Source organism: Gambusia affinis, linkage group LG22 (genome assembly GCF_019740435.1).
Source record: "Gambusia affinis linkage group LG22, SWU_Gaff_1.0, whole genome shotgun sequence".
Classification (NCBI taxonomy): Eukaryota; Metazoa; Chordata; class Actinopteri; order Cyprinodontiformes; family Poeciliidae; genus Gambusia; species Gambusia affinis.
The window spans coordinates 5,557,277-5,569,088 of record NC_057889.1 but is presented as its reverse complement, the minus strand read 5'-3'; the positions used below and the strand labels follow the sequence as shown (position 1 = coordinate 5,569,088).

The 11,812-nt window shown below is 38.2% G+C and overlaps 1 protein-coding gene across 4 annotated transcripts in view; it reads right to left on the bottom strand.

Moving 5' to 3' along the window:
* The window catches only part of ryr3 (ryanodine receptor 3), a 131,246-nt gene that overhangs the window by 12,305 nt on the left and 107,129 nt on the right, over positions 1 to 11,812 (bottom strand). For 2 of the 4 annotated variants that reach the window (XM_044105732.1, XM_044105735.1), the window contains 14 exons: positions 11,337 to 11,449; positions 10,321 to 10,372; positions 10,190 to 10,246; positions 10,004 to 10,103; positions 8,341 to 8,420; positions 8,172 to 8,248; positions 7,308 to 7,381; positions 6,679 to 6,693; positions 3,681 to 3,761; positions 3,519 to 3,607; positions 3,307 to 3,435; positions 3,121 to 3,225; positions 1,550 to 1,631; positions 183 to 1,465 (listed from right to left, as the gene is read on the bottom strand). In XM_044105732.1, coding sequence (XP_043961667.1) covers positions 183 to 1,465; positions 1,550 to 1,631; positions 3,121 to 3,225; positions 3,307 to 3,435; positions 3,519 to 3,607; positions 3,681 to 3,761; positions 6,679 to 6,693; positions 7,308 to 7,381; positions 8,172 to 8,248; positions 8,341 to 8,420; positions 10,004 to 10,103; positions 10,190 to 10,246; positions 10,321 to 10,372; positions 11,337 to 11,449 — 2,337 coding nt within the window. The remainder of the gene's footprint in view (positions 1 to 182; positions 1,466 to 1,549; positions 1,632 to 3,120; positions 3,226 to 3,306; positions 3,436 to 3,518; positions 3,608 to 3,680; positions 3,762 to 6,678; positions 6,694 to 7,307; positions 7,382 to 8,171; positions 8,249 to 8,340; positions 8,421 to 10,003; positions 10,104 to 10,189; positions 10,247 to 10,320; positions 10,373 to 11,336; positions 11,450 to 11,812) is intronic. The other 2 variants (XM_044105734.1, XM_044105736.1) reach the window with 1 other exon arrangement.

The window sequence follows — 11,812 nt, the reverse complement described above, 5'->3', positions numbered from 1 at the left end:
AGAATTTCACGTTTTTTCAGATTTTTGTTTTTTTTTCTCAGAAATGTTTTTATTCTTTTGCAGAATTCTGACTTTTTTTAGAATCAGGAATCTTAAAATTCTGACTCTAAGGTGAATTCTGAGACAAAAATTCTTTTAATTCTTTCCAATAAAAACTAGCTGGCTAGAAGAAGCTGAAGCACCTTTTTACTGTCTGCAGTGGAGGACTCCCCGCTCAGCTCTGACACGTCCCCCAGGCCGGGCTCCACGTGTTTTCCTCCTTCCTTTTTCGGCGTCAGCAACTCCAGCATCACGTCCACCTCTGTGGCGTCTCCTGCAGGAGCCATGGCTTTGTCCAAGCTGCCCGACGACTCCATGGCTTCCACTTTGTCTCCTTCTCCCACGTCCCCGTGGATGCCGAACTGCGTTGGGTCCGGCATGTTGCCCAGGATATCCGTCACCTTTATGTTCTTGGCTCCTTCAACAAGCCCTCCGCCGAACATGGACGACCAGATGACGTGAAAGAAACCGAAAACGAGGCTGAAAATCCCCTTAAAGAAGCCAATAAAGATCATCCACAAGAAGGAGAAGAAGCCGGTGATCAGTTCCTTGATGCTCAGCTTCTTGATTTTCTTGTACTGCTTGCGCGCGGTTTTAATGGTGAAAATCTGCCGGATTTCTGAAAGGTTCTTCTTGACCGAACGACAGGCGGTGGTGAACGCCGAGGCAGACTCCGGGGCGCCATCTTCTCCCCCAGCGAGCTCCTCCAGGATGCTGTGCCCCTCTTCCTCCTCCTCCTCCTCTGGCTGCTCCACGGCGTCCGGCTCAGAGATCTGCGAGGCCAGCTGCATCTCAAAGATGGTGTCCTCGCAGAAGTTCACAAACATCTCCATCTTCTCGCTCTCTCCTCCCTCGTTCACCACGTCGAAGATGAACTGGCGCTTCGACTCCTTCACCTGCGGCTTTTCCCACTGCTCGCGGCTCGACTCGCTGATCTCGAAGTAAACGCGTTCGATTCGCTTTGCGCTGCCTAAGATCTCGATGCGGCCCAGGTAAGGCTCGAAGTAGCTGAGGACGCTTTCGGCCAGGTCCAGGAAGGTGTTGAGCCGGGCGTCGTGGGGCATGTGTTCGGACAGGTTGGTCAGCAGCACGGCCACGTTGAAGCCGATGTCCTTGGCAGGCTCGTGGAATCGCTCCACAAACTCCTTGTAGTTGAACATGTCGTTCTCATCGGCCTCCGCGCACGACAGCAGGAATTCGATTTCTGACTGGTTGTACTGCTTCTGGCTCTCCATCGACTTCTGGAACTCCTTTTTGGAAATGATTCCTTTGAATTCCGGGTCGTACTCCCTAAAGTTGTCGGACGTCGTGAGGTCTTTTAGTTTGAGGAACATGTCGAAGAATTTTAGGATCATCTCCACGTTACTGGAGGACTCCACCAGGGTGTCGACCATCTGCTTCCCGATTGTCCCGTTCACCACGTTTCCTGAAGAGGCGCCAAACCACTCTGCTTACTTTATGACTTTAAAATGACACTAAATCAAATAAAGTAACATTTTTACCATCTTACCCTCAAGGAGAGACAGCAACATGACAACCATGTCCTTCTGTAAATCCATCAGTTCCTTCAACAACTCAATCTGACTGGCATCCTTAAAATTAGAACAAATATTTGGGATTTGTTTCTGTTTTTACAACAAAACAAAACCACTGAAATCAACCAGAAATTTGATGGAAGCAGACTTACTCACTGCAAAAACACAAAGTAGTTTTGGTCTAATTTCTAGAACATGTGTCAAACTCGAGGTCCGTGGGCCAAATCTGGCCCGCCGTAGCTTTCTATGTGGCCCTCTAGATTCTCGACTAAAGAAGCTTAAATATGATATTATCAATCAAATCAGTGCAGTTTTTACCTGTTTACTGCCAAATTATATGAATCAGTCCCTCCAGTTTCTTGAGAATTATTGTCAAAATTCACACAAAATCAACAAACTAAGCTAAACACTTTGAGTTTATTGCAAATTTTTCTCAAAAATTGTCAAAAACTTTCTTATTGCTACTGAGCAGCTGCCTGAGCCTTAATTGATGTCAGATTATAGTCCATAATCTAAACAGCGAGTAATAAAAAGTTACATTTACCGTCATAAATAAGCTCAAAAATGTCCAAATTAGAATCACAAACACTGATTTTTATTGCAAAGAATCACAAAATCCTGGAGGAAATTAAAAGATTTTCAATAATAATATTTAATTTTAAGAATTCATTGATACTTTAACAGTTTGTGAACAGGTTTTATCAATACATTCTGGCACAACCGGCCCTTTAAGAGCATTTTAATCCAAAACCATAATGAGTTTAACGTTCCTGATGTAGAGTAAATATCTCATTGCACTTAAAATAAGACAAAATTAACGTACAAGCAACATTTTAGCAAGAAATATGAGCTTGTTTTCAGTCAATAATTCCTTAATATTGGTGAAAAAGTTCTAGTTGTTGGCAGATTATTTCCCATATTTTTGGTGAAATAATTTCAATGAAACTAGAACTTTTTTACTTAAAACAAACTCCAATATCTTTCTGAGAAGCTACTTGTAAGTACGAAAACTTGAATTAAGAGAAAACTAAGATGTTTGCACTAGAAACTGGACCAAATATACTTTGTAAAATTGTGTTTTTGCAGTGCTTTAGCACATTTTTGTTGCCTTTTAAAAGGTTAATCGGAAATAAAATGTTTTCGAAAATGTGGAAGGAAGAAAATGGGATCAAAAAAATGTAAAACAGAGAAAAAAGGGTTTAAAAAATGAAAAAAATTCAACAAATGTTTTGTAAATGTCTCTCTGTTAGACTATTTAGACTTATGGATCTTTGCCACATGGCAGCTATTTAGGCAGATAATTGTAGTTTGTGGTTTAAGTAGCTTTAATTGGCTGTTTTTCAAATCATCCCTAAAATTAAAGTCCTGCAATTTTCAATCTGCTTCCTTTTTTCACATCCTACCAATTCAAACTAATTACTTGAAGTCAAATCTGAAAACTGTTTGGTTTTACAACACTTAGGCTTCAGGAACAATGTACGCATGAGGTTCTTTTTACAATTTGTGACGGAAATAAAACAGGAGTTCAGGTTAACAGGAGTTTAACCTGTGAAAGCTTCATTTGCATGTTTGCAAACACATGCAGGAAGCCAACGACTGCATCCCACAGTCTGCTGTGAGCTAAACTCTGCTGGTTTCCAATGCAAGGCCCCTGCAGGTGAGAGAGGGCAGAAAAAACACCATGAAATACCATAAAAACATCAATAAATGACTTTATTCAGGACATTCCTACCTGAATGTACTCAGTGAGCGAGTTAAATATCTGCTTGGCTACAGATAAAGCTTTGGAGAAGTTGTGCTTCCCAGTTTCATCAATCACATCTTTCCCAGAATAATACCAATAAAAATCACTGATTGATTCCTAAACGGGAGACGAAGAGTAGCAGATATGACCACAGCAACAAACAGAAATGATGAAGAGGAGGATGTGAGCGTGTGCGCCACCTGGAGGCGGAGCAGGTAGTCCACAGTGCTGATGATGATGTTCACTGTGGTCGTGTTCCCAGTTTGGGTTCTCAGGAAGTTTTGGAAATCTGACAGAAGAAAACGTTAAGTTTGAAAACGAATCGGTGCGTCAATGGATCCGTTTTTAAATCCGTTCCTCACCTCCGTTGTGGCCCTCACAGAGAAGTTGCAAAAAGCGGAACAGATCTTTGGTGAATTCGTCGTTCTGAAGCACCTTGGAGCCTTAAAAAAGATTTTTTCATAAATGTGGATCCAAAGTTTTGAATCATTTATTTAAAACAAGAAATTATTGTCCTTTGCAAAAGTTTTCAAACCCATTTTGTCACATTTCAGCCGCATGTTTGATTGGGATTTTATCTGATGGAGTAAAACGTTCAGTTCTTCTGTTCAGAAAAATAAACTTTTGTAACAAACATCCAAAACTCTTGGTGAAAACAATATCTTCATGATGGAGGGAGGTAAACGAAGCGTAATTCTGGAAGAAAATATTTTGGTGGCTGCAAAAAACTAGAAATACATCTCTGGAAAAAATTAAGAAACCACTTAAAATGTCCAGTTTCTCTCATTTTACTTTTTATAGGTTTATATTTTGTTCTTTTTCCCATGAAAGTTTCTGAGATTAGTTTTTTTTTTTTCTACCAAATTTTCCACTTTTCAAACTTCTTCCAGATAATTTCTGAGATTAATCTCAACATTTCCGGGTTTTTTTATTTTTATTTTTTCAACTTTTGGAGCTCAGAAATGTCTTTTTTCTAGAATATTTCTGAGATTCATCTAAAAATCTCAGTTCTTTGTTTAAAGCATATTTTCGACTTTTGGAGCTCAGAAATTTTATTGTTTTTTCTAAAAAATTTCAAACTAAAACTTCACATCTTGGTGAAAAAATATCTCCACGGTGAAAGGAAAGATGAATGTGTAGCTCAGAAAATCTTTTGGTGGCTGCAAAAGACTAAACATACAGCTCTGAAAAAAATTAAGAAACCACTTAGAATGATCAGTTTCTCTGATTTTACTTTTTATAGGTTTATGTTTGAGTGAAATGAACTCTGTGTTTTATTCTACGAACTACAGACAACATGCCTCTGAATTTTCAAGCAAAAATTTTGTTTTCATTTGCAGAAAATGAGAAAGTGAAAATAACTCAAAAAAATGCAAAGACAACAAGTTAACGTTCATTCAGAAACAGCAATACTGATGTTTTCACTCAGGAAGAGTTCAGAAATCAACATTTAATGGAACAACCAGGAGATTTTCAATGGGTTCAGTGGAGTTTTAGTTGTTTCCAGAGCTGTATATTCTGTTAGGGTGACCTAGTCAAAGTCCACACATAAATCCAATTGAGAATATATTAAAAAAAATATTTACAGTTTCCATCCAACCTGCCTGAGCTTAAACTATTTTACAAAGATGAAACGTGGCAGCTGACTGAAAAACCGCGAGCACAAATGCATAAAACGTTTTTCTGATTTTCGTTTGTAAATCTGTTTTGTTCTGATTTGTCACATAAATCAAATCAATGAAGTTTCCAGCAGTAATGAGACAAAATGTTAAGAAGTCTAAGAGGTATCAATACTTTTGCAAAGCACTGAGTCATATAAAAGGCAGGCCGGGCATTTCTTATGCTCAAGGGTTCTGAGCCTTTAGATTACAGGTGGAAAACTGAATTCAAAGAGCAGTTTTATAAACAAATATAAAATAAAAACACCAACGAAACACCAGGACATTTCCTCAAGCTGGAGGAAGCTGGAAAACTTTCACATGCAGGCCGTGAAGAGGCCCGATGAAAACAGCGGACAAACGGGTTTACAATTCATTTCAACCGGATAATCCAGTCAGAATAAATTAAATCAGGTGGATTCCAAATCTGAAAGCTACGATGGAAAAATAGGGCCGCTGCAGACAGAAGAAAAGAGAGTAGATTTGCTTGGAAGAAAAAATCTGAAATTTTCTAGGAAAAGCAAGAAAATTTACAGTCAAATATTTTCAAGAAAAAACTCAGAACTTTTGAGATTAATCCGTAAGAATTTCTAGAAAAACACAAAGAAATTTTAGAGTTTGAAAAGTCAAAAATTAGCTAAAAAAATCTTAAATTTTGAGATTAATCAGAATTATTGTTTTTTTTTTTTTTTTTAGAAAAAAGTGTAAATTCAGTTTTTTTCTAGCATATTTTCAACTTTTGGAAATCAGAAATTTTGTTCTTTTTTTCTAGAAAATGTCTGAGATTAACACATTTTTAACTTTTCAAACTCAGAAATTTCCTCATTTTCTTCAAGAATATTCTACAAATTTTTTTTTTTTTTTGTCTAGCATATTTTCAATTTTTGAAGCTCAGAAATGTTTGTTGTAGAATATTTCTGAAATTAATCTCAAAATGTCTGAGTTGTTTTGTTGTTCTTTCAACAAATTTTCAACTTTTCAAACTCAAATTTCAAACTTTCTTCTAAAACATTTCTGAAATTAATCTCAAAATTTCAGTTTTTTTTATTGTTTGTTTTTTGGGGCACATTTTTAACTTTAGAAGCTCATAAATTTCGCTCTTTTTTCTAGAATATTTCTGAGGTGTATCAAAAAATGTCTTAGCCTTTTCTAGCAAAGTTTTGACTTTTCAAACTTGTTTTTTCCCAAAGAAAGTCAGAGTTTCTTGGCAAAAGAAGTGGGAAAAATGTAATCTTTTTTGTTCTACCTACAGTAGCCCGACCACGCCGTCGTAGAAAGCAGCTTGTGACGCCATGTGAAAGTTGATAATTACAAAACAGAACCAGCTTTGTGGAATGGCCCCCAAATCCAAAGCAAGCCAAAGCTTTGCTTGAGCTGTGGAAGAGCCCACAGACCTATTTAGTCAAACCTGTTGGGAGTGGCACTGAAAGCCTTACAACATTTCTGAGCAGCACTAATCAGGACTGGCATTAGTAAATGTTAACATGGGAGGGAAACGTGAACAAAAAGCAGGATAAAACAGGAAACAGCCAGCGGATTGATTTTAATGGCCCACGTTGGGTGTTCTCCATCAGCATGCTCCCTGCAGACATCTATAGGAGGAGCTTCACAAATAAAAGCAGGGAGGATGGACCACATGTATGGAGGGAACATTCAGGGAGGAAGCAGAGCCATATCACGATGATCTAAATTTGCTATTTACCCCGCTGAGTGTGGACTGCCATCGATGGGTTTTTAAAATGACAGGAAGGAGACAAACGGCACACAAAGACATGAGCAAAAAGAGAGGACACCGAGTTACAATACAAAGAGATATGAATACATCAGCTACGAGTGGAAAAACAAAGACATGCTGCTTAGGACGAAGGGGGAAACCAGTGGTCTGGGTTGCATCTAACAAAACAGGAACTGAGTCATGGTGAAGGGTTTGAAACGGCTACAGAGACAACAGTAGTTACAGTGAATTGTTAAATCTCAGTGGAAATGATGATGAGGAGACAAACAGTTTGATGAGACGGGAGGTTTGTGGTGAAAGTTAGAGAGGTGAGAGCTTTGAGTGCTTAACCATATCTTCCTCATCTTCGCTCCAGTTCCGTCAGAATATTAACCTAAAGTGGGATTTTTCTTGTATCCCTACTTCCGTTACATTAAAAAAAAACATCACACCGAAAACTTCACTGACTCCAAGACGAGCAGCAAACTGAATCAAAATTCATCATTTTGATTCTTCAGAAGTCCAGGCACTGATCCAAACAGCTGCAAAGGTCCAGCTTTGCTCAACTTCAATGGAAAGTTTAAAAATGCGTCACAGGAGAAAGTCTTCAGACTTACTTGAGCCTTCTTCCGTCACCATGCCAAGTCCTTCTGCCTTGTTCTGCCTCTCAAATGCATTCAGGTCCAAGACACTGGGAGAATAAAGTAGGATAAAACATAGTTAGCTCCTCTTCAGGAGATAGACACACGCTGCTAGCTTATCCTGAACATTTCTTCTTGAAGATTTCATCAATCATGGTTGTTTCACATTTCTCACGTGAAGCCGTCATTGTTTTTATTATTCCCTTTTCAGGCATTATTAAAAACATTAATTCAAAACCTCTTTACGAACTAAATATTTGGTTAGCCAACCAAACATTTAATTAGCAAACCAAGTATTTAGTTTAAAGCTAACATTTAAGCTAGTTAGCAAGCAAAACACCTAGCTTCATAAATATAGTAAGTAAGCTAACTATTTAGCGCCAAACTAAATATCTAGTCCTAAGCTAGCTTAATTAAACTAGCCCCAAGCAAGCTAAACTCTAAGCTGGCTCTGAGCTAACTAAACATTTATCTCTGAGCTACCGTAGCTAAATATTAAGCTAACTATGAGCTAACAAAACATTAAGTAATTTCTTGTCAGAATATATTCAATTTCTTGCTTGCTATGCTAGCTTAAGGAGCAAACCAACGTGAATTTGGCAGCCAGTCAGAAAATTAGCAACAGAAATAACATTTAAATTAATTATTTTAACTTATATTTTATTTTAAATTAATTGAGTAACAGAAAACAAAAATTCTGATGAAAACTATATGATTTCTAGCCCCCTGGTGGCTCCCACTTTAAAAATACAACACAGTTTGCTACCATAAAAGCAACAGAGTTGGTAAGAAAACAACATTTCTGTCCGTCTCAAAGCTTTTTGCCCCAACAATCCCTACCTGCAAGACTGCATCAGTCCTGACAGACTCTTGAAAAAGCCTGCGTCTCTTTTGTCCGTCAAGTAACCAAGCATTTTCTGTGATAAAGGAAGATTATGAGATGATAAAACTCTATCATGCAGCTCATGGCAGGTTGTTGAACGGGAGCAGAGATCTGGATCAAGGTCACCTGTTGAACTTGCACGTTGCCTCCATTTAGGATGGAGATGCCCAGTTTGAGGGTGTAGGTCACCATGGTGCCCAGACGACCTGATGGTGGAGAGATAAAGATTGTAATCAGCCGCTTTTTATCCTGTTTCTCTAAAACAGTGGCGTCAAACTCATTTAATCAGGATTATAAATGCTCTTAAAGGGCCGGTTGTGCCAGAATGTATTGATAAAACCTGTTCAGAAACTGCTAAAATATCAATGAATCATTTAAATTGAATATTATAATTGAACATCTTTTCAGTCCCTCCAGGATTTAGTGATTCTTTTTGTGATGTTTTGCAATAAAAATCAAAGTGTTTGTGGTTCTAATTTGGAAATATTTGTGCTTATATGTGAAGGTAAATGACTTTTTATTACTGTATATGTACAGATCCAGGTCTATAATCTGACATCAATTCAAGCTGAGGCAGCTGTTTAGAGCAAGTAAGAAAGTTTTTGACAATTTTTGAGAAAAATCTGCAATAAACTCCCAATTACGTATTAGTGGAAAAAGTGCAGGGATTTGTTGATTTTGTGTGAATTTCCACAATAATTGTCAAGAAACTGAAGGAACTGATTGATGTAATTTGGCAGTAAACAGATCAAAACTGCAATGATTTCATTGAGAAGATAATATTTAATCACCCTTAGTGTTTAGTCTAGAATCTAGAGGACCACATAAAAAGCTGTGGTGGGCCAGATTTGGGCCTGCACAGTGGTGCAGTTGGTAGAGCTGCTGCCTTGCAGCAAGAAGGTCCTGGGTTCGGTTCCCGGCCCCGGGTCGTTAATCTCTACATTCTCCCTAGGTGTGAGTGTGTGTGCATGGTTGTGTGTCCTGTAGTGTTGGCCTGCGACAGATTGGCGACCTGTCCAGGGTGACCCCCACCTCTCGCTCGGAACGATAGCTGGACAGAGGCAGCAGCAGCACCTCCCGACCCGACTAGGGACCAAAGTGTTAGAAAATGGATGGACGGACCAGGTTTGGGCCCAGGGGCTCCGAGTTTGACATGTGATCTAAAAGCATCTCATGAAAACTCAGTCCAATGAAATACAAGGTTTCTACATAGCATGAAAAGTTTAGAATCTGATTTTAGTAATTTCCAGGTCTGGATAAAAATGGAGGAAAACAGGAAGTAGAATTTTCAGAGTTTATTCTCATTCCGATTGTTTAAAATTTGTGTTTTCTTCCACTCTGTCTTGTGTCACTCCTTTCTTTTCTCCAGGACTTCTTAACTTTTTAAAAACAAGTCTCACCATCTTTCTTTCTTCTTCCTTCTGTCTTTAATTCCTCAAGTCATTTTTGTACTTCATTTCTTCTGCCTTCCATCATTATTTCCTCCCTTTCTCTTAGTTTTTCTTTCCAGATTCGTGCCCTTCCTTCTTTGGAATTGTAAGTTTTGAATTTTGCAAGTTGTACAAAAAACGTGGCATGGATTCCAGATGAATCTTATAATTTTATATCTTAAAATTAATGTGAAGGGTTGAACACGTTTGAAATCAACATTCAACATAAAAAGATGAGAGATGAAAGCTTAGTTTTCCAAAATACATCCTAGCATGAAGTCAGATCCTTCCTGAATTATGTCTCCAGACGTTCAGATGATTACAAGCAGGCAGACGTTTTCCAGCCGGATCATTTTTACCTTTGCTGGCGCTGATCATCTGCAGCACCATTTCTGCAGCCCCACGAGCGTGCAGCCTCGCCTGCTGGTACAGGATCTTCTGCTTTTCCATCTCCTTTTCCTGAGGGCGAAAAGCGAAAACGTGCCTCACAAAAAGACATAAAAACAGTTTGAGAGCCGCTGCACCAAGCAGCAACGTCCAAGTACCTCGAATGTCTTTTCCCGCCCTTCTTCTTCCTCTTCCTCTTCATCCTCTGCACAGCTCTGACAAAATGCAGGGCCACAATTTAAAACATTTAATTAATAGAGTATGTTGCAGCTGTTCAAAAGGAAAATACCTTGGCCATCATGTCTGCATACGCGATGTATAAAGGATCTACTTCCAGGTGGCTGAAAAAGAGAAAAATCTCAATATTATGAAAAGGTATTACAACCACAGAGTATTTTAGAAACCGTCACTAAAGTAGCAGATAATTTAGAGCACAGGTGTCAAACTAGAGGCCCGTGGTCCAAATCCGGCCCGCCACAGCTTTTTATGTGGCCCCTAGATTCTAGAGACTAAGTGTGATTAAATATCATGTTATCAATCAAATCATTGCAGTTTTTATCGGTTTATTGTAAAATTATATCAATAAGTCCCTCAAGTTTATTGGGAATTATTGTGGAAATTCAAGCAAAATCAACAAATTATTAGTTTTGAAGATTTTTCTCAAAAATTGTCAAAAACTTTCTTACTTTGTATTAAACAGCTGCCTCAGCTTTAATGAATGTCAGATTATAGTCCAGAATCTGTACAGTGAGTAATAAAAAGAAATCACATTTACTGTCGTATAGAGGTGCAAATATTTCCAAATTAGTTGAATTTTATTGCAAAACATCACAAAAAGAATCACAAAATCCTGGAGGAACTGAAAAACTTTTCAGTAATATTTAATTTTAACAATTCATAGATAATTTTACACTTTGTTAACAGGTTTTATCAATACATTCTTTAAAATCTGAAAATTGTGATTGTCACTGCCTTTAACTTTGAAATCTCAAAATAAAATTTAGGTAATCTTCTAATAAGTATATAGAGTCCACCTGAGAAAACGTTTAAAATGATTTGAAAGTTGATTTTGTGAAGAAAAATTGGCAAACATTTCTGTCTCTAGACATATAAACCTAGAAAAGAATAAAAAACATAAAGTTGTGACAGTGGTTGAGATTGTTCTTCAAAGTATTTACTTCCCAATAAATCAATAACATTTGTAGTTTTAACATCACTAACAGACAAAGATTTAAAAGAAGACACAAATATTTGTACTGATTGACATTCGTGTTGCAGTTCTGAGGAGAGATTTCACCCTCTCACCTTCTCTCTGTCAGAGCGTTGTGGCTGAAGTGGAGGATGAGCTGGTGGAGCGGGTCCGGCTTGATCTCAGCCACCTCTTCCTCCTCTTCCTCCACGATCTTCATCGGGGTTTTCTACAGGAGTCAACAAGCTGCATCGTTATCATTCATCCTGCAGGAGATTTTCTCACTCGTTCTTCTTCCTCTCAAGCTTGAATATAATCAAAACTATTTAATTAAAGGGAACCTACTGTGCTTCTTTGAACAGGTTAGGATAAGTCTGTGGCCTAAACAAATCATGTTCTTTGCATTCCTTGCATCAGATGTTTGCCTGTTTTGAGCTCCTTCCAGAATGTTTTTGGGTCTCTGTCACTTTAAATCCAAATAAGCTGCTGCTGCTGGCCACGCCCCCCAACTCAACGTTTATGGCTGCAATCAGATGTGTAAGAATACAATCATACATCTTTGAAAAGCAAAATTGGAGCCTCCTGCACAACC